Consider the following 27,163-nt stretch of genomic DNA (forward strand, 5'->3'; position numbering starts at 1 on the left):
GCTGAATATAAAAGGGCGGCAAAAACAAGGCCCCACAGAGTCAGGCCAGAAAATAACATCCATCTGGAGGCCTGTTGAATGCAGACTCCTGGCCTGAGTGCTGTGGGGAGATGTCAGGGCAGGAAGAGGAAATGCATACTTTGCCATCTGAAAGGTCCCCATTGCACAAGCACTTACAGAGTGCCTATTCTGTGCCAGGCTCTGTGTTAGGTGTTAACAAAACCCATTGCCATCAAGTCAATTCCAACTCATAGCAACCCTACAGGACAGAGCAGAACTGCCCCATAGAGCTTCCAAGGACTGCCTGGTAGATTTGAACTGCCAATCTTTTGGTTAGCAGCTGTAGCACTTAACCACTGCACCACGGGGATTTCCCTGTTAGGTGCTGGGGATCTAGTAATCTGCCCTTGAGGAGCTCATAGTCTGGAGTGGGAGTAAGGTTTATATGAATGAGATACTTCCCGTTGTGTTGTCTAAGATTGACAGTAAAGACTTCATGTAAATGCAAACATAGCCCCGCATGAAACAAGAGACCTGCAAGTGTAGAACCCACAGTAGCAGTTACTCAGTCTCCTGGGGGGGAAAAAAAGACTAAAAAGAGGTAAAATTCTCAAACAGACAACATGTGTGTGAGTGTTTTTTTTTTTTTTAATAGCCACCCCACTCTGCCAACCCACTGTGATCTGAATTCCCCTCTGCCTTGGGCCTGTCCTGAATGGCTGGTGGCCCTAGCTCCCTTCCTGTTAGAAGTTTTCCACTACTTCACCATCCTGAGTCTCTCTCACAGCTGGAAAAGAGGCTAGCAGTGAACAGGGTGAGCTACATCCAGTCGGTACTAGGGTCGAGCCGCAAGGGGTCCTCAGGATCTCCTCCTCTCCCAGGCAGGAAGGCATTTCTCTAGGGGCTAGTGCTGGGTTACCCAAAGAGCAGGCTAAGTGGCTGCTTAGCACACCACTAAAGCACCCCAAAAACCAAAAAACCAAACCTGTTGCCGTCGAGTTGATTCCGACTCATAGCGACCCTATAGGACAGAGTAGAACTGCCCCATAGGGTTTCCAAGGAGCAGCTGGTAGATTTGAACTACTGATGTTTTGGTTAACAGCCGTAGCACTTAACCCCTGTGTCATCAGGGCTCCTTAAAGCACCCAAGCCCCCAAAATATTTTGAGTTTCATATATAACATTTCCAAGCAGTCTTTCATGGGGGAAATCAGAACTTTGTTGGGCTCGCTTTCATTTATTTTATGGGACAGTATTCTTTTTATTTTCAATTATATATGGGAAACACTAACATCTTTTCAATGCTTAGGCTTACAAAGCTGTAATTTCTTCCTTGCCAGGGACTTTGTGGGTACATCCTAGGCCTCTGTCCTGTCATCACCCAGGGGAGTTCTTCTCATGGTGGGAATTCCAAGCCGTGTAGGAGGACAAATGGGGAGTAAGGTGTGTGTTTGGGGTGGGGGGAGAGGAAAATGATGCTAAAACTTGCAGAATAAGGTAAATTTAAGCTGGATAGATTTCCACATAAGAGTTTGATTTGCTTTCTAAAGGTATCTCAATCTTTAATTTGTGTGAACACTACTCCTGGGAGACATTCTATTGAAACGGAGCAATGTGGTCAAATAATTTTGGGACATTTTGCACCTTATGAAGATTCTTCGTGCACATTAGCACAAAAAATATTCTAAGAAGTTCTGCAATGAAGAAACCAATCTAATTTAAAAAAATCAGTATTTCTCAAAAATTTTAAATCAGCTAACACCTATTAATAACCCACAATATCGTATGGAGCACATATTGAAAAATGCTGCCCAAGTGTTGGATTTTTTTGGTGATGGGCTGCAGGTTTTTCAAAAAAGTGATTATTGGCACATATTCTTTCAAGTAAATCAGTATTCTCCTGCCCACTGACAAATTTGATGGGAATAATAAGTTCGCATGCCATTTTGAAAGCTGCCCCAGAATGGATACCCATTGAGCACTCCCCGAATTCACCCCCATGTGATTTCACACTAATATTAGTTGCTTTTCTTTCTTTTCCCATGGAAACTCCTAGCATTCTCCACTTGGTGACAGAAGGGCCAAGTGACTCCAGTTGAGTTTGCATTTTTATGGGCTTCTATGAGCAACCCACTGCCTACCACTAGCCAAATGAGTCTAAAATGGCAAGACAGGCACATCAATTTGAAGGAATATGTGTTCTCGTTTTATAATATAGTTTTAAGATCTAATTTTACTGTCTCCTGGGTATTTGAGTGAACTACTTTTAAATTCAATAGGGACTCAGGGAGGAAGTGTGGGGAGAGGCAAAGAATGGGGGAAAATTTTTCATTTTATCAAAATCTGGGCACAGCAGCTCCTCCTGCCTTTCTTCTCCCTGCCCCTTCTTCCTCTTAAATAAAAGCACGGAATATGTCTATTTCTTTTACTCTCACAACAAGCTTTGAGGTTGGCAGGGGAGTGTTTCAGTGAAATGTTGCTATCCCGGAACCCTTCTGCTGAATTACCCAATTAGGGTGAGAAATTGCTACAGGATTTCTGCCTAAGCAGGAGGCTGGGAGGAGGGGGGCCTGCTTCCTCTCCCCAAAACCAAAAAAACAACTGATGCCATTGAGTTGAACTCGTAGCAACCCTATAGGGCAGAGTAGAACTGCCCCATAGGGTTTCCAAGGCTGTTATCCTTACAAAAACTGCCACATCTTTTTCCTGCAGGGCGAAGCTTGGCTGGTGGGTTCAAACTGCCCATCTTTCCTTTAGCAGCCGAGCACTTAACCACTGAGCTGGTTCCTGGTTAACTGAAACTGTGTTTCACCAGAGTAGTAAAATATTCTGTGAATGTGAACATTCTGATTTCTCAGTTTTCTTCTTTGTTTCTCTTCCTCTCTCTCTTTCTCCTCCCCTTCCTTCCTTCCTTTTTTCTGGCTACTTTCCTCCCTGTTCTGTCTTCCTCTGATGGACGAGCCCTGCTCCTAGCTCCCCCACCTCCAGTTTCTCTGTGGCCTGTTCTCTTGAGGTTGCAGGTCCTTGGGAAAGCAGGTCTCTTGTACTTCAGGGAAATAAATCACCCTTCCCTCCCCTTCACATCGGGGTTAGACAGAGAAAATAAAAATAACCAGCATTTGCTTAGCGCTTACTAGGTGCTAGGCCCTGTGCTAAATGCTTCCTATACATTTCTTATTCCATCTTATTTCTATTTCACAATGAGAAAACTAAGGCTAAACGAGAGGTAAGTATCTTGCCCAAGATCACACACACTAACTGGCAGAGCCAGGGTTTGAAGGCTGATGCCAAAATTCATGTTGTTTTTTTAATATAATTTATTTTATTTTTGTTATTGTTGAGAATATACACAGAAAAATATACAATTCAACAATTTCTACATGTACAATTCAATGACATTGATTACATTCTTCAAGTCATGCAACCATTCTCACTCGTCTATGTCAAGAAATTTGGAAGACAACTACCTGGCCAACCAACTGGAAGAGATCCATATTTGTCCCTATTCCAAAGACAAGTGATCCAACAGAACGCAGAAATTATCCAACAGTATCATTAATATCACATGCAAGTAAAATTTTGCTGAAGATAATTAAAAAACAGTTGCAGCAGTATATCAACAGGTAACTGCCAGAAGGGACATGGAACTAGGGATATCATTGCTGATGTCAGAGGAATCTTGGCTGAAAGCAAAGAATACCAAAAAGATGTTTACCTGTTGGCTTAGTTATCTAGTGCTGCTATAACAGAAATACCACAAGTGGATGGCTTTAACAAAGAGACTTACAGCCTAGGAGGCTAGAACTCTGACTTCAGAGTGCCAGCTCCAGGTGAAGGCTTTCTCTTTCTGTTGGTTCTGGGGGTAGGTCATTGTCATCAATGTTCCCCTGGTGTAGGAGCTTCTCATCAAACGGGCCCCGGGTACAAAGGATATACTCTGCTCCTAGCACTTCATTCTTGGTGATGTGAAGTCCTCCTCCTCTCTGCTCCCTTCTCTCTTTGATAACTCAGAAGAGATTGACTCAAAATACAACCTAATCCTGTAGATTGAATCCTAGCTCATTAACATGACTGCCTCTAATCCTGCCTCATTAACATCATAGGTTAGGATTTCCAACACATAGGATAATCACATCAGATTACAAAATGGTGTCTCACCACACAATACTGGGGATCATGGCCTAGCCAAGTTGACACATATTTTTGGAGGACACAATTCAATCCATAACACCTGTGTTTTATTGACTACGCAAAGGCATTCAACTTTGTGGATCATAACAAATTACGGATACCATTGGGAAGAATGGGAATTCCAGAACACTTAATTGTCCTCATTAGGAACCTGTACGTAGACCAAGAGGCAGTCGTTCGAACAGAACGAGGGGATGCTGTATGGTTTAAAATCAGGGTTGTATCCTTTAACCATACTCATTCAATCTGTATGCTGAGCGAATAATCCGAGAACTATGAAGAAGAACAAGTCAGCAAGATTGGAGGAAGGCTCATTAACAACTTGAGATATGCAGATAACACAACCTTGCTTGCTGAAGGCAAAGAGAACTTGAAGCACTTACTGATGAAGATCAAAGACTACAGCCTTCAGTATGGATTACACCTCAACACAAAGAAAATAAAAATCCTCACAACTGGACCAATAGGCAATATCATGATAAACAGAGAAACTACTGAAGTTGTCAAGTATTTCATTTTACTTAGATCGACAATCAATGCCCATGGAAGCAGTAGTCAAGAAATCAAACGAGTATTGCACTGGGCAAATCTACTGCAAAAGACCTCTTTCAAATATTAAAAAGCAAAGACATCATTTTGAGGACTAAGTTGCATCTGACCCAAGCCATGGTGTTTTCAAGTACCTCATGTGCATGTGAGGGCTGAACAATGAATAAGGAAGCCTGAAGAAGAACTGATGTGTTTGAATTGTGATGTTGGTGAAGAATACTGAATATACCATGGACTGCCAGAAGAACAAACAAGTCTGTCTTGGAAGAAGTACAGCCAGAACGCTCCTTAGAAGCTAGGATAGCGAGACTTCGTCTTATGTACTTTGGACATATTATTAGAAAGGACCAGTCCCTGGAGAATGACAGCATGCTCGGTAAAGTAGAGAGTCAGCAAAAAAGACAAAGCCACTCAATGAGATGGACTGAGACAAGAATGGGCTCAAGCATAACAAGGATTGTGAGGATGCTGCCGGACCGGACAGTGTTTCCTTCTGTTGTACATAGGGTTGCTATGGTTCAGAACGGTAGATGTGAAGTGGTATCTCACTGAGGCTTTGATTTACATTTCCTTGATGACTAATGATGCTGAAAATCTTTTCATGAACTATTGGCCGTTTGTGTATCTTCTCTGAAGAAATGTCTAATCTAGATCCTTTGCCCATTTTTTAATTATTTATCTTTTTATTATTGAGTTGTAAGAGCCAAAAGCCAAACCCATTGCTATCGAGTAGACTCTAACTCATAGAGTCCTGGTGGCGTGCAGGCTGCTAACCAAAAGGTTGGTAGTTTGAATCCACCAGCCACTCCTTGGAAAGCCTGTGGGGCAGTTCTACTGTGTCCTATTGGGTCACTATGAGTCGTAAGAGTCCTTTATATATTCTGGATACAGGTACTTTATCAGATATACGATTTGCAAATATTTTCTCCCATTCTGTGGGTTGTATTTTTAGTTTCTTGGTGGTATTGTTTGCAACAGAAATATTTTTTATTTTCATGAAGCCTAATCTATTTTTTCTTTTTTGCTTGTGCTTTTGATATTGTATCTAAGAAGGCTATGCCCAACCCAAGGCCACAAAGATTATTCATATGTTTTCTTCTAAGAGGTTTATAGTTTTAGCTCTTACATTTATCTTTTTAAATAACTTTCAAAGTTTGAGTTGATTTTTTGGTATGGTATGAGGTAGGTGTTCACATTCTTTTGCATGTGGACAGCCAGTTGTCCCAATACCATTTGTTAAAAGACTACAGAGATTTTTTAAATACATAAATCAGATCACAGCACTCCTCTGATTAAAACCTTTAATAACTTTCCATTGCACTTAAACTAGAATCCAAATTCCTCTGCCCATCTCTCCACTCTAATTTCACACCACTATCCCTCTTGGTCACCATGCTCCAGGCTCTGTGATCTTTTGTTTCACAGAATAAGTCAAGCTTGCTCTTCCCTTTGCTTCCTCATCATTCTTCATCTCTTACTTTAAATGTTACCTCGTCAAAGATGCCTTTCCTTCTTAGACTATTCTTTTAAGATAGGTTCTCCACCCCATCCCATCCCATCCCATCTATTTTATGTATCATTCCCTTTTATTTTCTTTATAGCCTTAATTAGCCAGAAGAACAAACAAGAAGTACAGCCAGAATGTTCCTTAGAGGGGAGGAGAGTGAGACTTGTCTTAGGTACATTGGACATGCCTTCAGGAGGGACCAGTCCCTGGAGGACATCATGCTTGGTAAAGTAGAGGGTCAGTGAAAAAGAGGAAGATCCTCAAGGAGACAGTTTGACACAGTGGCTGTAACAATGGACTCAAACAAGCAAGGCAGGACCCGGCAGTGTTTCCTTTTGCTGTACATAGGGTTGCTATGAGTGGGAACGAACTCCATGGCACCTAACAACGACATTTTATTTGTTTATTTTTTCATTTTGAGTTATACTTCTTTGCATCTGTCATAGTGCTTTTCACATAGTATACACTGAATTTAGTCATGTCCATTAGAAACTAGAATTTACAAATAGAAGGGTCTTTAGAAATCATCTAGTCAACCACTCTCATTTTACAGACGCAAAACCCAACGTCTAAGCAGAGTGATATATTTGGCGTCAGGAAGAGTACGTAGACCTGATTCTGAGAGCTCTGATTTCTACGACAGCTTCTTTTTCATTTATAACACTGATCTGCCTTACTCCCATGTTATGTTTTCTTGCAAAAATCACTAAAACGAAGCGCTTTTTTGGTAATTTCTTATAGAAATGGCATCACCTTTCTAAGCCTTCTTTCTTCCTAATATGCCACCTCAAACGAATGAATGGGACACAGACAGGAAGGCTAGAAGTCACACTCCACAATGGCACTATTTCAGTTCTTTCTTCTCTCCCTCCTTTACCTTCCCTGTTCCTCTTTTCACCCAGCCGCACCCGTTCCTCTTCTCCCTCAGCTGCCTCCGCCACCGCTACCCCCAGAGGCTCCGCCCGCTGCAGGGCCGATCTGCCCTCCTCCAAGATGGTGGCGCGTGCTTCTGCTCTGGGGGAAGTGAGCTCACGTCCTCCGGAAGGGAAGGCGGGGAGGGAGCAGGCGGGCGGGTGACTGGCTGTGGCGCTGTGGGTGGGGCGGTTGCCGCGGCGGTGGCCCTCGCAGTTGGGGCTGGAGAGAGGGCGAAGGGCTCGCCTGTTCGTGGGAGCCCAGCCGAGGACTCAGGGCCGGGGCGTTGATGAAAATCGCCCCGACTCTGGCCTGAGGGAGGGCGACTTTTGAGAGCCCGCGTTCCGCCCCGGGCGGCCTCCTCCCCCGACCGTCCTGCCGGGCTGCACGCGGGCGGCCCCGATCTGTGTCGCGGGCTGCCGCGGGAACGGTCGAGCGGGCTGGACAGGACCATCCCCTTGAGGGACCCGCAAGAGGAAAGGAAGACAGAGCGCGGCGGGCCAGTCGCTCAGCCCGGAGGTCAGGTCGGGGGCCCCGGTCCGCGGTCCTCCGTCCTTCGCGCAGTCCTAGAGCCCGCGACCTCCCCACGCTGCTTCTCCTTTGAGGATGTCACCGAGCCCCCTAGCAGGGTGATTTTTCCTCCTTGCTTGTGCCGGGAGGGAGATAGATATTTAAAGGACATCTGTCCTCATCTCTATCTCTGCCTTCTTTGAAGTTTTTCTTCTCTGAGAATGTGTGTCTCCTTCCGTAGACCATTTGATGGTCCCCACTCCAGCCACCCTCTGCTTTAGCAAGTGGAATCACATTTTGGGGGGGGGGACCTATAAAAGTACCCTACAGAATTGATCTCTCCCGCCCAAGAAGGGCCAGAGGCCTTTGGAGTTAAGATGCAGGCGGGAGAACCAGTGTCAACCATGAAAGTCTCGGAGAGCGAAGGAAAGCTGGAGGCGCTGGCCACAGCTGTGACCCCGAACAAGAACAGCAGCAACAGCAGCTGTGGTGGTGGAATCAGCAGCAGCAGCAGCAGCAGCAGCAGTAGCCGCGGCGGCAGTGCAAAAGGCTGGCAGTACAGGTATGGCCCTTTCTCCAGGGGGATTTCTCGGGGTGGAGGTGGGGGTGAGTTATGCTGGAGCCTGCGTTCCTGCAGTTGTTGAAGGGTGAAGTTTATCCACTGACTTCCAGAAGCAACCGATACATCTCATTTAGACCTCAGACCCCATCTCTCATTAGCAAGATTTCATTCATTCATTCAACAGGCATTTATTGAGGGCTGTTTGGAGAACAGAAACGTGTCCTTGAACTCCCTCCACAACCTAAGAGTTAATCTTCCCTCTGATTTAATTCTGTACTCACTTCTGGTTTTGCCTGTGTTGTAATTTGTTTACAAGCCTGCCGTCTCTACTGCGAGGGCAGGAACTGTTTAACTGGCTCTCTCTGGTGGCTAGCAAATAGTAGGTGGTCAGAACATATTTGTTGTGCGATTCACTGGAATAATTGAATCAGAAAAGATTCTTGCCCTCAGGGTGTTTGTGATTTAGAAGGGGAGATGTGCATGAATAATTTGAATACTGGGGCAAAGGTGCAGATGTTAGTGCCTCTGTGGAGTCTTTGAGTTGACCTGGCCACTTAACTGCTCTCTGTCTTGGTGACAAATTCTCCATTTGTTAATTTCCATTAATATGAATGGAAGACTTAAGGAATGGGAAGAGAGTCCTGGAGGAAGAATGATAGTTTTATTTTGGTTTTTGATATTTTCTGTATAAACAAAAACCTGTTGTCGTTGAGTCGATTCCGACTCATGTAGACCGAGTAAAACTGCCCCATAGGGCTTCCAAGGAGTGCCTGGTGGATTCGAACTGCTAACATGCAGCCATAGCTCTTAACCACTGTGCCACCAGGGTTTCCATTTAGTGTACGAGGGGAAATAAGCATCCAGAACCTTAAGAATGGGTGAAATCAGGACACCCCATGATATTGGAACTAAAGGGATGATTTCTTAAGTTTTGGTTAATGGACCGTACCTGTATGCCCAATTCTAGTCTTTTTTTTAGCCTATGTGCTGTATATACTTGTGAAATTTGTGTGAAACTTGAAAGGGGTTAAAGCCAAGATTTTGTGAAGGATGTTATATATATTTATCATGTATAATATGTTTGTATGTGAAATATGTATGAGTATTATTAACATATAGAAATGAAATGTAGAAGATTATAACTTTTTATTGGTAAATGACTATAGGGCAGGAAAACTATATTTAGTTACTGTGAGATGTCTAGCCTAGCTTTTGGAATTAGCATGATGCTTTTTGTGTGTGTGTGTGTTAACACAAATTATATAAGATTATTATTTACTTGGCAAGGATTTTTTGATATGATTAAGGAAGCAAGATAAACTAATATTCCAGCTAGTCAGAGGACAAGTCTCCTGACATCGTCAACTCTTTGAGAAGCCCAGTCTCAGGTGAACTGAAAAATGAATCAGGTTTTTTAGCACTGGAGAAAACTGTCATAAAACCATGCACTTTACTCCTGTACTTTCATACAGAACCGATGGTTCTGTATTTGGGTGTTATTTAATGGTTATGTAACTTTCTAACCAGAGCTATCAGAAGCACAAATGAAGAAGAAGGTTATTAGGGGAAATGTAACAGAGGAAATGGCAATTGACAACGTAGGACATCCAGAGAAGATTTGAAAAATTGAGATGCAGACTCAGCTATGTTACTTCCTAGTACAGTAATCATAGCCGTAATGACCAAAAATCAGCCAGGAAAGAGTGAAATACGTCCAGCACACTCTTTAAGAAGGCAGAGAACTATGTGATACAGTGGCAAATGATTTCAAAGAAAATAGTTAAAAAAAAATAAAAAAGATGCATAAAAGGGGAAAAACTTAAAGTGTCTGAAAAATTTAGTTATGTTAAGCTCTTCCCCAAGGATGCAGATATGTAAGGCATCACTGCATTTACATCTTGACGTACGTTTTGATTTTAATGTGGCTTTCCTGTCCAAGGCCAGTCCTTCAACCTAGCTGTCAATCTAATTTATCCCTTTGTCCTCTAGGACATTGATTAAACCATTTTCCCCTTTTCCTGTATTGCTGCTTCTTCCCCTCAGTCTCAAAGTCTATCAAACGCTTTCCTCTTGAAAGCAGTTTACACTCACTCCTCCGTTTTCTTCAACACATACCACCCCAGTTGCTGCTGATTTTGACTCATAGCAACCCTGTGTGTGTCAGAGTAGAACCGTGCTCCAAAGGGTTTTTAATGACTGATTTTTCGGAAGTAGATTGCTAGGCCTTTCTTGGAGGCACTTCTCGGGTAGACTCGAACTCCAACCTTTCGTATCAGCTGTTTGTACCACCCAGGGACTCTTCCACTTCCTTCACCCTCATTTATTCCTTAGCCTGTAGCAATTGGCTTCTGTCCTCAACCAAGGACATGAGTGACCTCTTCTAAATATAGTGAGCCAATTTAGATTCTTATTTCAGTTGATTTCTTTATAAGTATATGCCATTATGATTTTATTCTTGACTTTTTTTTTTTTTTTTTTGACACTACTTTCTCCTGGTTTCCCCTTTACTTCTCTACCCGTTCCTTTCTCAGTTTCTTTGGTTGACGCTTCTTTTCCTTTAAAGGCTGTCATGATACTCCACCATCTTCTCTTATGCTCCATGCTTTCTGTTCGTTATTCTCTTCCATGGCCTTAGCTAGTTAGGAAACCTCTTTGCGTAACTCCAGAGCCATATATCCAACTGCCTACATCTGATTTCTGTTAGATGTCTCATCAGCACCTTAAACTCTAACCTCTGCTGTAATTTGCTGCCATCCCATTTTTAAAACAGAGATTTCAGGTTATGCCGTATGGAGTAGTTGAAATTTAGTAAAGACCTTGTGGTTCTGATGTTGGCTTTTGGCTTTGCAGACTTAGAAATTTAATTCTGTTGGTTATTTAAAATCACAGTCAATTAGTATTCATCAGTTTATGAAATATGAATTCCATATGTCCTCGTACACCCTATGCTCAGTGCTGTGAGGGGTGGAAAGAGGTGTCTGTGAAAATTTCTTGGAAAGATTTATCTCTGTGGCACGGCAAGTACCCAAAGTATGGTACTGGTTTTAAATGCTCTAGGGTTTGAGAGGAGAGAGTCCTATGGGTTAAGTGGCTCAGGAGTAGGCTAGCCATATAATTTATGATCAAATTGAGACACTTTTCAGAACGAAAGTGGTGCTGTTAGTAATTATGCTGGAACAACAGGTACCAACCTGGATTGTCCCAGACCAACTGAGTCATATGGTCAGAGTCACCAGAGAGTCAGAAGGGACTTTGAAGGTGTGTAGGCAGAGTTCTACATTGCATAAGAAAAGCTCTTCTTGGTTAGAGTTGTAGGAGGGTAGATTTGGGCTAAGTTATGGCCCAAGGCCTTTAGTGCCAGAGTAAGGCATTTGGAATTTATTCTGTAGGTAGTGGGATCTATTGAAAATTTTTAGCTAGGGAAATGACATGGTCTAAAGTGGTATTTTAGGATTATTAACCTATCTGTGTTGTATAGCAATGTTTTTTTTTTTTTGTAGTTTTACACAATTTGAATCATGTTACACATAATATTTTACATATTCTGTTTTTATTAAAACTTTCCATATTGATATATAGTCTTCATAAGCATAATTTTTAGTGGATGTCTAAGAGTAAATGGATGGGACATGATTTATTTTATCTTCTTTGCAGATATATATTTATAATATATTCTGCCTCTTCTTTCTCCCCTTTTTGGGGTTTATTTCTTTAGGAGAAAATTTCAAAAGTAGAATTAGTTCATCAAAGAATATGAGTATTCTAATTATTCTTGGTATATATTGGCAAATTGCTTTCCGGAAGAGTTGTACCATATTATCTGCCTTGCCATTAGCAACATATGAATGCGTAAGTTTTCAGTGTAAGTCTGTTATGATTATTTAAATATTTTAGCTTATTTAACGGTAGGAAAAGTGGTATTTTCCTATTCTTTTCATGTTTTATTAATTGTATTTTTCTTCTTTTAACAGTTTTATTGAGATATAATTCACATACCATACAGTTCACCCATTTGAAGTATACAATTTAATGATTTTTAGTGTGTTCAGAGTTGTGCAACGATCACCACAATCAATTTTAGAGCATTCTCCAAGCCAAACCAAACCACACCTGTTGCCTTAGAGTCGGTTCCCACTCTTCACCCCAAAAGGAAATCCCATACCCGTTAGCTACCACTCCCTAATCCCTTCATTTTTTTCTCCCAGCCCTAGGCAACCACTAATCTACTTTCTGTCTTTATAGCATGGCCTATGTGGACATTAAGGACCCCTGGTTTTGCAGTGGTTAAGTGCTCAGCTGTTAACCGAAAGGTTGGTGGTTTGAACCCACCAGCTGCTCCACGGGAGAAAGATGTGGCAGTCTGCTTCAGTAAAGATTTATTGCCTTGGAAATCCTATGGGGGAGTTCTCTGTCCTGTACGTCAGTATGAGTTGGAATCAACTTGATGGTAATGGGTTTGGTTTGGTTTATCTGGGCATTTCATATAAATGGAATCATATAATATATTGTCTTTTGTGATAGCCTTCTTTCACTTAGCATAATGTTTTCAAGGTTCATACATGTTGTAGCATGTCTCATTACTTCATTCCTTTTTGTGGCCAAATAATATTTCATCGTATGAATATAACACATTTTGTCTATCCGTTCATCAGTTAATAGACATTTTTAGTTGTTTCCACCTTTTGGATATTATAAAAAATGCTACTTTTGGTGTGGATATATATGTTTTCAATTCTTTTGGGTATATACCAGTGAGTGGAATTACTGGGTGATATGATAATTCTTTGTTTAATCATTTGAGGAACTGCCAGACTGTTTCCAAAGTGGCTACACCATTTTACATTCCCACCACCAGCGTACGAGGGTTCAATTTCTCCACATCCTCACCAGTGCTTATTGTATGTCTTTTTTACTTTAGCCATCATGGGTATGAAATGGTATTTCATTGTGGTTTTGATTTACATTTCCCTAATGACTAACGATGTTGAGAATCTTTTCATGTACTTTTTGGCCATTTTTGTCTCTTCTTTGGAGAAATGTCTATTCAGATCCTTTGCCCATTTTTTAATGGGGTTATTTATGTTTTTATTATTGAGTTGTAAGTGTTCTTTATATATTCTAGGTACAAGTCTCTGATCAGATATATGATTTGCAAATATTTTTTCCCATTCTGTGTATTATATTTTCATTTTCTTGAAGGTATTGTTTACAACACAAAAGTTTTTAATTTTGATGAAGCCCAATCTGTTTTTTCTTCTGTTGCTTTGATGCTTGTGCTTTTGGTGTCACATCAAAGAAACCATTGCCAAATCTGAGATCACAAAGATTTACGTCTTTTTTTTTTTTTGGTCTAATATTTTTATAATTTTAATGCTTACATTTAGATCTCTGATTCATTTTGAGTTAATTTTTCTTTATCTGCTTATAGGTTTTATTTTTCTGTTCTTAATATTTTTCTTGTTAATATGCTTGAGTTCTCTTTTGAAAAAACATTGTGTTGTTTTTTGAATAGCTAATATATATCTACATGGTATGACATTCCTAAGGTAAAAGGATATATGCAGTGAAGTGTTTCCCTTTCATACTTGTCTTTGCCATCCAGTGTTCCTCCCTGGAAACAATTTCTTTTACCAGTTTCTTGACTATAGTTCCAGAAAGACTAACATTAGTTTTTAATGTAATAAATCTATAACTATATATACTTTAATTTTCTATGGCTAATTCTTTGCTATACTTTCTGCAAACATTTTCCTAGTCTTTGTATTTTAACTTTTTTTTCCTGATTTTTTAAAGTCAGAGTTCTTTCTTTTTTCTTTCACTTCTAAATATAGAAAGTTATTTTTGTAAGTACTTGTTTTCATATAGTTTTTAAATAATCTGGTAGTTTTACACTTAACCTTTTAATCTACGTGGAATTTATTTTGAATGTGATGTAAGATATTGTATTAGTTATCTATTACTTAGCTATAAATTATCCCCAAATTTAGTGTCTTCAAACTGCATTTATTATCTCCCATTTTCTGTGGGTCACCAATCTGGATGCAGCTTTGCTGGGTCCTCTGACTCTGGGTTTCTCATAAGGCTGTATTCAAGGCTCGACTAGGTGGGATCCCCTTTCTACTTCATTTTCATGGCTCTTGGCACAACTCAATTCCTTTTTGTTTATTGGACAAAAGTCTCAGTTCCTCATGCACTGATGGCTGGAGGCTTCCCTGGATTTCTGGCCACATGGGACTCTCCACAGAGCATCTTACAACTTACCAGCTTGCTTTTTCAGAATGAGGAAGCGACAGGGCAAGAGAGAGTGCTAACAAGACAGAAGTTACGGTCTCTTGTAACCTAATTACAGAAGTGAAGTCCTATCATTTTTCACTATTCATTAGAAGCAAGTCTCTAGGTCCAGTCCACACAAGGGTGTGAACACCAACAGGTGGGGATCACTGAGGGCTATGCCAGACGCTGCCTACCACAGATGTTAATATAATAGGTTCTAGATTGTTAACTATTACTGAGATACATTTGACCAGTAGGCAATTGGGAAATCTAAAGCTAGGAGGTTCGGACTGGATTTTATTGTTGGGAATAAGAGGCAGCTACCGGGAGATCAGTTACAATTATCTAAACATGAGATAATAAAGGGAAGGTGTTAGTAGACTGGAAAAGAAGGAAACTATTAAGAGGAAGATTAACAGAATTTGGCGATTGATGGGAGCCGTGGTGGCGCAGTGGTTAAGAGCTCAGCTGCTAACCAAAAGGTCGGCAGTTTGAATCCACTGGGCGCTCCTTGGAAACCCTATGGGGTGGTTCTACTCTGTCCTGTAGGGTCACTATGTGTTGGAATCAACTCGATGGCAACAGATTTGGTTTTGTGATTGACTGGATGGAGGGTGGTGATGAGAGAAGGGAGTAAAAATTGACCCCAGTCATTCAGATTTGAAAATTTGAAAAGTCTAGAGGAGAAACAGATTTTGGGAATCAAGTGATGCATTTGGTTTTAAGTATGTTGAGCTTAAGTTGCTGGAATGTTTAAGTGGCATATCCAGCAGATCCTTAGAGATATATGGGGCATTGGAAATACAGACAATTGCCTCCATAGTATCTGGAATGTTTTCACTTCTATTATCACATCTGATCCTTGCAACAACTCTTGGAGGAAGGTAAGGCATTGTTATCCCCATTTTACAGCTGAAGAAAATAAGTCAAAGTGAGCTGGCCATAGTTACATAGTTGGTAACTTTTTCCTAGGTAATTATTTGCATAGTCTATTAAATGTAGATAAGTGCTCTAAAGGAATGAATAATTATGGATAAATCCAAATACTTGTTCAATACATGGTTGGTTTCATAATTTGCTAGTGTTTTAACTCATGCAGCAAATCTTTTTGAGCCTCTACTATGTATGAAGCACCCTGTTAATACCAAGTTAAGGTGCACATGCAGAGCAATGAAAGTAGGAGTCCCAGTGCTTATTTTGGGAAGATCATGAAAAAGAGTTAGAAAAGGGAAGAGCTTTAGCTGCATTTGTAAAATGTCTCATGATGACCTTTTTTAAAACCAAAGTGGAGAAGTGAATTTATTAGATTGGCCTTCAATTTTCTTCTTTCCAGAGTAATCGTTACTCATATGATGTAGTCTTTACTTACCATTTATAGGGAAGATGTTGTTAGATGCTGTTCAGTCAGTTCTGACTCATGGCAGCCCCACATATAACAGAATGAAATGTTGTCCAGTCCTGTGCCATCATCATAATCTTTGGTATATTAAAAAAAAAAAATTGAGCCCATTATGTCAGTCCATTCATTGAGGGTTTCCCTTGCCTTCACTGGCCCTCCAGTTTACCAAACGTGATAATCCTTCTCCAGTGATCAGTTCCTTCTGATGATGTGTCCAAAGTAAAGAAGTTGAAGTCTTGGACAGTGTTCTGTGATCCATTGGGTTTGCGCTGGCTAATTTTCAGAAGTAGATTGCCAAGCCTTCTTCCTAGTCTGTCTCAGTCTGAAAGCTCCACTGAAACCTGTCCACCATGGGTGACCCTGCTGGTACTGGAAATAACAGTGGCATAGCTTCTAGCATCACAGCAACACACAAGCCACCTCAGTACAACAAACTGACAGGCGGTGGATAGGAAAGATAGACTTCACTTCTTAATTCTGGATCCTTTCTTCCTTTTTCATAGTGAGTGTTCAAACTTTATAAAATACGCATGTTTCCATTATTTTTATATTCTTCGTATCAGCTTTCATAAAAATGTACAAATCTGCAAATGTGCCACCTATTTATTAAAAATGGGCAGATGAGAAGTACCCAAAAGAGGAACTGAAAAGCAAATCAGGGTATACGCTGGGCCTGCTTTTTCTGATTTTGGACTCGGCTGGTAAACCACTGTTAACACACAGGCGTCTGTGTTAACGCTGTTGGTCATTAGCAAATAGCGAAACTTTTCAGTCAATGGGTAGATGTCTGCAGATGTGTAGTTTAGAAATAGTTTTTGTAGTCAGGCCTGGTGTTTTCCACTCTAAATATTTAGTTAAAAAGAAAAGTACCTATTTGCAAATGGGGAAAGGAGATCTGCCCAAATATAACCTATCGTTTACTGTCTTAGAGGTTTTACTACTTCTGTTGAGGTTGATTTGAAGAGAAAGTCATAAATGTTTGTCATTTTTCTCCAGAGGGGATAGAGAAAAGTTGAATGTATACTTTTGTTCCCTAATTTTTGTTTTCCCTATCTGAAGTTTACTATAGATGCTGGTAAAAGCAAGGGAGGGAGACTTTATAGCCATGTAAATAAAAACTCTACAGTATTGTTCCAAAATCTACCAAAAACTATACGAAGCCTTGAGGAGCAAGATTTGGTTTATTATGGTATAGCCTGATTTCTTAATTTCCTAAATTTTTGCTCTGCAGATCTAAACACAGTCAATTTGAGTTCATATTTTCTATAGAATTTATACTGTATTAAAACTGTTAACCGACCAGTCTCTGTTGAGTCAATTTTGACTCATGGTGACCCCATCCATGTGTGTCGGAGTAGAACTGTGCTCCATAGGGGATTCAGTGACAGATTTTTGGAAGTAGATCACCAGACCTTTCTTCCTAGGCACCTCTGGTTAGACTCAAACCTCCAACCTTTTGGTTAGCAGCCAGGCACATTAACTGTTTGCCCGACAGGGACTCCATCAAAACTGTAACACTCAGGTTAATGCTAGGACATGCACATTATTAGTGTTTTTCATCCTTTTTGGGTAAATCGCATAATTTGTATCCTAGAGGAAACTGTCTATCAAATAGCCTCCTGGGAAATAATGTATTTTTAAAACTCTTTTGTTCTTGCCTTTAAACTACATATTATATTTTCACCCTCACCAAGTAATTACTGAGGAATTACCAGCTGTCTCTACCTGAGTTAAGCTTTACATTGAACAAAATCATTTTTCGGACGGCATCTGACTACAAAGATCTTTCAGTCTGGTTGGTTTTATGTGCAGGTATGAATCCTAAATTATGTAAGTAGAGTCCAACTGTGACAGTTTTTTCAATAGATTTCTCATGGAAGTATTAGCTAGAGAAAGAATGGTTTGGAGACTCAATTACTCAGTGGTAAAGTCATTGATGTTTGGGTACAAAATTTTCCTTGTGCAAGAAAAAATGACTCCTGACTCAGTAGAGAGCAGTAATGAATTCTGTTTGGGACTTGCATAGTAAATCTTTTGCTGTTTACCAAAAGCATGAATCATTTTTTAACATTATTTACTATTATAATTTGGGCCTTTAAGCTTTATACTGTTTTGCATATTGTAAAAAAGAAAAACAAAAACTCATTGTCGTTGAGTCAATTCTGACTCTCCATGACCCTAGAAGACAGAGTAGAACTGCCCTGTAGGGTTTCCAAGGCTATAAATCTTTACAGAAGCAGACTGCCACATCTTTCTCCCGCAGAGTGACTGGTGGGTTTGAACTGCTGACCTTTTGGTTAGCAGCAAGCACTCTAACCATTGTACAACCAGGGCGTTGCCTTATTATTGTAGTAATAAAATTGTAGGTGATTACAGCTGCTTTTTATGCGTGTGGTATTTTGTTTTTATGCTAAGGGGCTGTCTGGAAGATATTTATGGAGACTCCCCACTAAATGATAAGCTTCCTGAGGAAAGGGATGCAATAGAAATTTGTTTAATGAATAATCTCAAAAGTTGGTAGTCGTATGCTTTATGTTTATCGTCTTCAGACACTAGTTCATTGAAAGATGTTTCAGAGTTACATCAGTTTCTAGATTTACTGTATCTGCTCTATTTTTGTTTGGTATGTAGAACTGGAAATAGTGGAGAATGTTCTTAATGTAAACTACCTATCTTGAGGAGAAGGAACATCTTTGTATCCTTCCCTAGCTTAGCACAGTCCCCTGTACTTATTATGCTTAATAAAATGATTTGTGTCCAGACTTCTTCAGGTGTAACTTAAGAACTAAATTGCCTGATTAAATTAGTTGACATTACCAGCTGGGTTTTGTGCTAATGGTTAAAAGGTGCGCTGCCAACCAAAAGACTGGCAGTTCAAGTCCACCAAGATGCCTTGGAAGACAGGCCTGGCAATCTATTTCTAAAAGGTCATACACTGAAAACCCTACGGAGCACGTTTCTACCCTGACACATATGGGATCACCATGAGTCGGAATCAGCTCGACGGCAGCTGGTTTGGTTTTTGGCTTGTAGACCAATTTATTGTTTGCTGGTGAAAGAAAAGGTTTTGTTTTTGTTTGCTAGGTATTGCAACAAAACATGATTTTCTACTCCTTTTATGCCTGTACTTGAGGTTTGGCTGCCTTTGCAGTTTACGAGCAGCTGTTTCTGAGGGTAGCTGGTAGGTCCCTGGAGAGGGTAAGCTAGTCTATGGTCGCTATTGGCTGCAGCTGGGAAGCCTGAGTCAGAGGGATAGAAGGGAGAGAGGGAATGAGAAGAGAATGATATAAATGGTGAGATGAAATGCCACCAACAGGTGCTTCTGAAACAGGTTTGCTGTCCCTGATAGAGTCCTTTGTAATGTGCTGTCTGAACCTGTACCCTCAATTCTACAAAGGATGCTTTTTTTTAAAATCAGTTTTGCAGATGTTATACATATTTATGGCCATCATAAATTTAAAATATTTCTAATTTAATTTTTTGGAATAGGTATTATGTTCACTTGATTAAAAAAAAAATTAGAAAGTTTACAAAGAATAAGTTTTCCTCCTGCCTCCAGTCGCTCAGATTGCTCCCCAACTGGAAGACAGAGGGTAACCGCTCTTGGCTTCCTGTGTGTGCTTCCAGAAATTTTTAAAAAAGCATTAAGCAAATACAATATATATTTGCGCTGCGTTTAATTTTACCACAAATGGTATCATACTGTGTATACACCGTTTTGCAGCTTTAATCAGTTTCCTATTGATGGACGTTTAATTGTTTTCCAAAATTTTATTGTTACATATAATGCTACAGGAAATGACTTTGTACGCCTGTCATCTTACAAGCATGTGAATATATCGGGGGAAAAATACCCAGGAGTGCGATTACTGAGTCAGTGTGTAATCTTAATAGTTATTATCCTTCACTGGGGTGTACAGTGCCACTGGCCATCTATGTGAATGCCTATCTCCCAACAGCCTGTGTGGTGTGTTATTAAATTGGCAAAAATCCAAAAGTTTATGATAGGTAAAAGGTATCTCAGTGTAGTTTTGATTGTTTTCCTCTTACTAAGAGTGATGTTTTAGCATAAAATTTTGAGTGGGGTTTTATCCAGTTTTGCTATCTTGGTAAGTAATGTGTACTATGGTAATGTATACATTTCCATATATATATATTTGCCACTAGAAAGCAGTGAACACTATTACTAAAAATTTCATAGATTTTTCTTTGATTTAAATTATACAGTGAGCTTTTTTTAATTTTCCGTGTTGTTTTTATTTAATACCTAATATTTATAGATGGTTAAACATTTGGCTGCTAACCGAAAGGTTGGTAGTTCAAACCTACCAGTGGCTCCATGGGAGAAAGACCTGGCGATCTGTTTCTGTAAAGATTGCCGCCTAGAAAACCCTATGGGGCAGTTCTCTGTCACTTGGGGTCACTATGAGTTGGAATTGATTCTACGGCACCCAACAACATTTGTAGATAGGTATTTTAAGAAAACCTGAATGTTTGAATTAGTTGTTACTTTGATCCTATATGTGAGTTTTTCAGAAGATGGATTGACTCTCTAGTGAGGTGATGTATGAGGACATTGCCTCGTGTTTCTTGTGCGGTCTTCCCCTTTTCTCTTTTCAAATATGGAGGAAGGGAAATGCTTTCCTGCTTGCTTTTTTTTACTTTCAATTTAGAAAGAATTAGTCTAAAGGAAGAAAACATTCTTGCACTCAGTTATTGAATCACGCTTTACAAACAAAAATTAAATGTTAACTGTAAGTGTATTTTAGTACCAAGTATGGTTGAAAGCCAGAGAAATGTGCATACAAAAATAGAATGAGAGAATAGACATACAGATGGGGAGGTGGCAGTGGGATTTAGCAGTTTGCACTTGTCTACTAATCTATAGGTTACTAGTTGAACCCACCAAGCGCCATCACAGAGGAAAGGCCTGGCAATCTGCTTCCATAAACATTACAGCCAAGAAAACCCCACAGAGCAGTTGAACTCTGTAACACATGGGATCTCCATGAGCTGAAATCAGCTCAGCAGTAATGGGTTTATACTTAATGTTACACCTACTGTTTTCTTGGTCTGTCGTCTGAAATGGCTACTGTAAAGACTTTTTGGAAGTATATGGGGGTAAACGTTACTGTACGAGGGTGAGCAAGATACTATACTGGGAAAGTTTTCTACTTTTCTCTAAAATTTTTAAATGTGGAATATAATGTTGCTCTTATTTTCAAACTTTACTTTTGAAATAACGATTTTCTGTTAAATTTTTTTTTAGAATTTTGAAGGTTTTGTACAACATTTTAGAGCTGAGAAGGAGCATCTAACTAACTCATGGAAAACTGAGGCCCAGAGAGGTTAAGTGATTTGGCCAAGGTCACTTAGGAGTGAGTCAGTGGGAAAGTCTCCCCTTTAGGTGCTCGTTCCACAGTACAACACTCCCTTGCACTTAAGTTTTAGAAACTTAATTTTGAGCATAAGGGATATTAAAAAGCCTGCTAGTGATGTCTGAAAGTCTCATTGAAAGACTGCACCCTGTCTGTGTTGGCAGACAATGCTGCCATAAGGCTGATGTGAGGAAGCGAGTCTCTCTTTACCTGGCTGGGTAGGAATTAAATTGGTGTGACTTCTCTTGGAAACCAGTTTGGCATTATCTATTAAAAAACTAAAAATGCATGTACCTTTCACCTAGTAATTTTAACTTTTAGCAAATGTGTACAAAAATATGTACAACTTAGTTTGTTGCAGCATTGTTTGTAATAACAAAAGCCTGGGAACTAATGTCCATCAGTATGGGGATTGGTTAAAAATATAATGATACCACTATACAGTGGATTAGTGCGCAGATACTAAGAATGAGTTAGAGCAATATGTGTTGAGGTGAAACCATCCCTAAGAAAAGTGTTCCATGAAAAAAGTTACAAAAGAGTGTGTATAAGATGCAACCTTTTTATAAAATGAGGTGTGTGTGTATACCTATCCAAAAAAAAAAAAGAAAAACCAAACCTGTTGCTGTCGAGTTGATTCCGACTCATAGCGACTCTATAGGACACAGAATTGCCCCATAGGGTTTCCAAGGAGTGGCTGGTGGATTTGAACTGCTGACCTTTTGGTTAACAGCTGAGCTGTTAACCACTGTACCACCAGGGCTCTATATAATGTCTTTGAACAGATATACAAGAAATTGAAGGAAATCCTTGCCTCTGAAGGAAAGGAACTCATGGCTAGAGGACAGAATTGGTTAAGAGACTTTTCACTATAATATGCACGTAATACCTGTTGAGAGACAATCCTTCATGGGTCGCTTATGTTTCTGTATGTCTTGTGAGCAGAGGTGCTGACTGCCTTTTGTTCTAGACTATTTTTTCAAGAATGTATAGCAAACAACCTTGGAAGATAGAGATAGTAGCTCCCTTCTGAGCAAAGATTACTGTCCAGTGTAATAAAGATAATGTCTACCTCTAGGGCGGAGGTCAGGCAGACTTACTGGCCATTAAAAGATTTCTAGTTCCCTATGCTTGAGGTTCTTCTGTAACACAATCCACTTCATGTGCAGGCATCACTGGCCCCTCTTCATTACCCTGTGGGAATTGGGGCTGATTCTGTTCTACTGCTGTTACTGAGTACCCAAGTCCTTTGTCTCTGACTCAGGAATCTCATATTTTATGCTAGCATCTATGAAACTGTGACATCATAACTTGTTAGCTGACACCAGTTGCCGTGATTCCGACTCATAGCGACCCCATGTGTGCCAGAGTAGAACTGTGCTCCGTAGAGTTTCCAATACAGAGTTTTCAGAAGTAGATTGCTAGGCTTTTCTTCCGAGGCACCTCTGGGCGGATGCAAACTGCCAACCTTTCACTTAGCAGTGGAGCGCATAACTTTATGTGCCACCCAAGCCTTCATTAGTGTACTACTAGGATAAAATTTCAGACCCTTCACAGTTCTTGACAAAATGCTTAGTGGAGGAAAAAGAAGTACAATAATTATTTTTAATAAATAAAAGAAGTGGAAGTCATAGGGCCTTTTAGGTCCCATCGTTCTGACTTGAATGTGTCAGTCTAATAAGGTAAGAGAAACCTAGAAAACTGATCTAGAAAATGAGCCCCTTGCCTACAGAGGAATCTGACTCCCTGGAGTGAGAGAGAACCAGTATTTGTTGAATATTTACCATGTTGAAATACATTTCAAATATATAGGGGTTGAGATAAATTATCTCTTTTTCTTCCCCGTTACAAAACTGCAAGATAGATGTTTTTTATCCCCATTTACAGATGAGGAAATTTAAGGTTCAGATCTGTTACTTGCCTAAGGCCACAGTAGAATTATCTGTCTGGTGTTACACGCCCATGCTCTTTCCGTTACTAATAAACAGCTTCTTAACTTTCTGGTGGAGGTGACTTTCTATTTTTCCATGTAAACGTTTCTTCTGTCCCGTCCACATTCAAGCTCTGTGACCAAGTGGCCAGTACATGAGTGAGGGATATCCCAAAGTTAATTGTCTGTGACAATAAGATTACATACGGGATTTTTTTTTTTTTTTTTTTAGTCTATATGTTGTTGTTATTAGCTGCTGTCAGGTCAGCCCCTGACTCGTGGTGACCCCATGTGTTACAGAATAGAACTGTTCCATAGGGTTTTCTTGGCTGTAATCCTTATGGAAGCAGTTCCCAGGTCTTTCTTCTGTGGAACCACTGGGTGGGTTCAAACCACCAACCTTTAGGTTAGCAGCTGATGGCAGACTGCTTGTGCCAGCCAGGCTGCTTGGTTTGTATAGGCAGACATTTTACAGCTATGCGTCTCAAGCTTTCTTCATTAAGTACCTCTTACTGCGTAAGACGTTACGTACCTTCAGGGGGTCTAGTTAATGGTTTAAAGCAACCCATGACTGATACAACTTTTTTGGAAGTTTTCTGTATTGTCTTCAAAATTCATGAGGATTTGATATTCTACTCTATAATATGTTATCATAACAAATTACGGATAACATTGCGAAGAATGGGAATTCTGGAACACTTTAATTGTGCTTGTGAGGAACCCATAGTTAGACCAAGAGGCAGTCATTCAAACAGAACAAGGGGATACTGTGTGGTTTAAAGTCGGGAAAGGTGTGTGTCAGGGTTGTATCCTTTCACCATACTTATTCAGTCTGTATGCTGAGTGAATAATCTGAGCTACCGGACTGTATGAAGAAGAATGGGGCATCAGGATTGGAGGAAGACTCATTAACATTCTGCAATATGCAGATGACACAACCTTGCTTGCTGAAAGTGAAGAGGACTTGAAGCACTTACTGATGAAGATCAAAGACTACAGCCTTCAGTATAGATTACACCTCAACATATAGAAAACAAAAATCCTCACAACTGGACCAATAAGCAACATCATGATAAATGGAGAAAAGATTGAAGTTGTCAAGGATTTCATTTTACTTGGATCCACAATCAACGTCCCTGGAAGCAGCAGCCAAGAAATCAGAAAACACATTGTGTTGGGCAAATCTGCTGTAAGAGACCTCTTTAAAGTGTTAAAAAGCAAAGTTGTCGCTTTAAGGACTAAGGTGCCCCTGAAAAGCAAAGATGTCACTTTAAGGGCTGAGGTACGCCTGACTCAAGCCATGGTGTTTTCAATCACATCATATGCATGGGAAAGCTGGACAATGAGTGAGGAAGACTGAAGAAGAATTGATGCCTTTGAATTATGGTGTTGGCAAAGAATGTTGAATATATGATGGCTGGACAGAAGAGCGAACAAATCTGTCTTGGAGGAAGTACAGTCAGAATGCTCCTTAGAAGCAAGGATGGCGAGACCTCGTCTCACACACCGTGGACGTGTTATTAGGAAGGAGCTAGTCCCTGGAAAAGGACATCACGCTTGATAAAATAGAGGGTCAGTAAAAAAGAGGAAGACCCTCAACAAGATGGATTGACACAGCGGCTGCAACAATGGGCTCAAACGTAGCAACGATTGTGAAGATGGCACAGGACCGGGCAGTGTTTTATTCTGTTGTACATAGGGTTGCTATGAGTCGGAACTGACTCGATGGCACCTAATAACAACAGCAACAATATATGTTATTGGGTTTCTAAGAGGTCAATTAATAATATCCTGAGTTCAGGACCAATTGAGAGAGGGGGGACACCAGGGATCAGACTGAACACGCAAATTAGCAATTTTGTTACTGGAGAAGCTTACTTGAGAAAGTGGCTTTAGCGTGGGTCAAGTGTTGTTAATTGCCATCAAATTTTGGAGACCCCATGTATAACAGAATGGAATGTTGCCTGGTCTGTCTTCACTATTGTTGGTGTACTTGAGTCCATGTTGTGGCCTCTGTATATTTCGAGTGCTTTCCAACCTTCAGGGCCCTTTCTAGTATTTTATCTGACAGTAGTCTGTTGTGCTCCATAAGGTTTTCATTGACTAATTTTTGGATGTTTCCAGCTGTTTCTTCTCATTTTGAGTTGTGACACATCAGCAAATGAAACTCCCAAAAGCTTGACTCTGTCCACATTATTAAGGTTGATTCTACTTTGAGGAGGCAGCTCTTCCCCAGTAGTAGTTTGAGTGCCTTCCAACCTGAGGATCTCATCTTCTGGCACTATATCAGACAGTGTTCCACTGCTATTCATAAGGTTTTCACTGGCTAATATTTTCAGAAGTAAACCGAAGTCCTTTTTCCTAGTCTGTCTTAGTCTGGAAGATCAGCAGAAACCTGTCCATCATGGATGACCCTGTTGGTATTTGAAATACCATTGGCATAGCTTCCAGCGTCATAGCAACATGCAAGCCACTGCAGTACAACAAACTGACAGTCAGGTGGTGGGTGGGTAAAGCAGGTTTGTTAATATTTCACCCATGTTTTAGGCACACTTACCCATGTAGTCCCTGGGTCCCTAGGTGGTGCAAATGGTTTGTGCTCTACTGCTAACCACCCAGCGGTACCATGGAAGAAAAGGCGTGGCGATCTGCTTTTGTTAAGATTACAGCCAAGAAGACCCTTTGTAACACATGGGGTTGCCATGAGTTGGAATCCACTCTAGGGTAACTAACAACTACAACAACCTATCCAGTCACAGAGTCACAGGTAGCTTGGAATAGTGAGGCCTCACTTCTGACAGAGAGCAAAAAAGAATGCTTTATCTGGGTAAGCAAGCAGATCCTAAAGAGCCCAGCTCTGGGAGGCATGAAAGGAGGAGAGGAGAAGACAGGAGTTCTCTGGGGAAGTTTTTCCACATTGAACCATGTGAGGGATGAGCAAGTTTTTTCAGAACATTTATGTGAGTTTTGATATAAAAAAATTTTAACTTATAGTCAAGTAAATTTGCTTAAGAAAGATACTCTATACCCTGTTCTCCCAGGCACCCAGCCCAGTTTGGGTATGTGTAACCTAATTTGGGAAGTAAGGGGTTATAGGAAACACATTCCAAAAGAACAATGCTCATATAATCACATTGGAAAGTTTTAAAAAATTGAATTCATACCTGGTAAGAGGTATAAATAGCTCTGTGCCTGGACTGTCCCACCAATTCAAAATAATTAAACATTTTTAAAATGTTTTATTTGATTGTAAAAATAATATGGTATTAAAATTGGAAAATAGGAAAAGTAAAGGAAGCAAACCATTGAGTAATAACCATAGTTACTAGTTTGTGTACTTTTGTTCTGTGCATATATTTTATATAGTATATAAAATTTTGTAACCTGCAGTTTTAATGATCATATCGTTTTTAGAAACTGATAAACATTTTAGTTGATGTATGCTAAGGTGCAGTGAATTACTCAATATGGCCTTTCTCACCATAGTCTTTGTGACTCACACAGTGTTTGAGTGGGACTATGTAAATAAGGTCTGTGGACCCCTAACGAAGGGATTGGTCAGTTTTGCCATCACACTAGGCTTAAAATGAGCCATCTCAGGGCAGGAAGAAAAGATCTCTCTACCACCAAGAAAGAAGAGCCAGGAGTGGAGCATGTCCTTTGGACCCAGGATCCCTGCACTGAGAAGCTTCTGGTACCAGGAGACTGAGAGAGAGAGAGAGAGAGAGAGAGAGAGGGAGCTTAACACCGAAGACGGTAAGAAGTAGCAACAGAGAATCAGCAGCAGGAGATGGCACAGTGTGCTTCCCGGCCCACAGAGTGAGAAACCTAAGTGCCTTCAGGCAGGAGGCTTGCTGGCGGAGTAGGGTGCGTCTGGGTACTTGGTGGAGCTAGGTTTGCTGACCCACAGAGCTAGAGGTGAGTGCCTTCAGGCCAAGACTTAGTGGCGGAAT

At 40.4% G+C, this 27,163-nt stretch overlaps 1 protein-coding gene across 1 annotated transcript in view; it reads left to right on the forward strand.

The window, feature by feature from the left end:
* Positions 1 to 7,344: 7,344 nt before the first annotated feature.
* The window catches only part of OSBPL11 (oxysterol binding protein like 11), a 101,193-nt gene continuing 81,374 nt past the window's right edge, over positions 7,345 to 27,163 (forward strand). Inside the window, exon 1 of the mRNA XM_004373604.2 lies at positions 7,345 to 8,230. Coding sequence (XP_004373661.1) covers positions 8,046 to 8,230 — 185 coding nt within the window. The 5' untranslated portion in view covers positions 7,345 to 8,045. The remainder of the gene's footprint in view (positions 8,231 to 27,163) is intronic.

This window comes from Trichechus manatus, unplaced genomic scaffold (genome assembly GCF_000243295.1).
Source record: "Trichechus manatus latirostris isolate Lorelei unplaced genomic scaffold, TriManLat1.0 scaffold00026, whole genome shotgun sequence".
Lineage (NCBI taxonomy): Eukaryota > Metazoa > Chordata > Mammalia > Sirenia > Trichechidae > Trichechus > Trichechus manatus.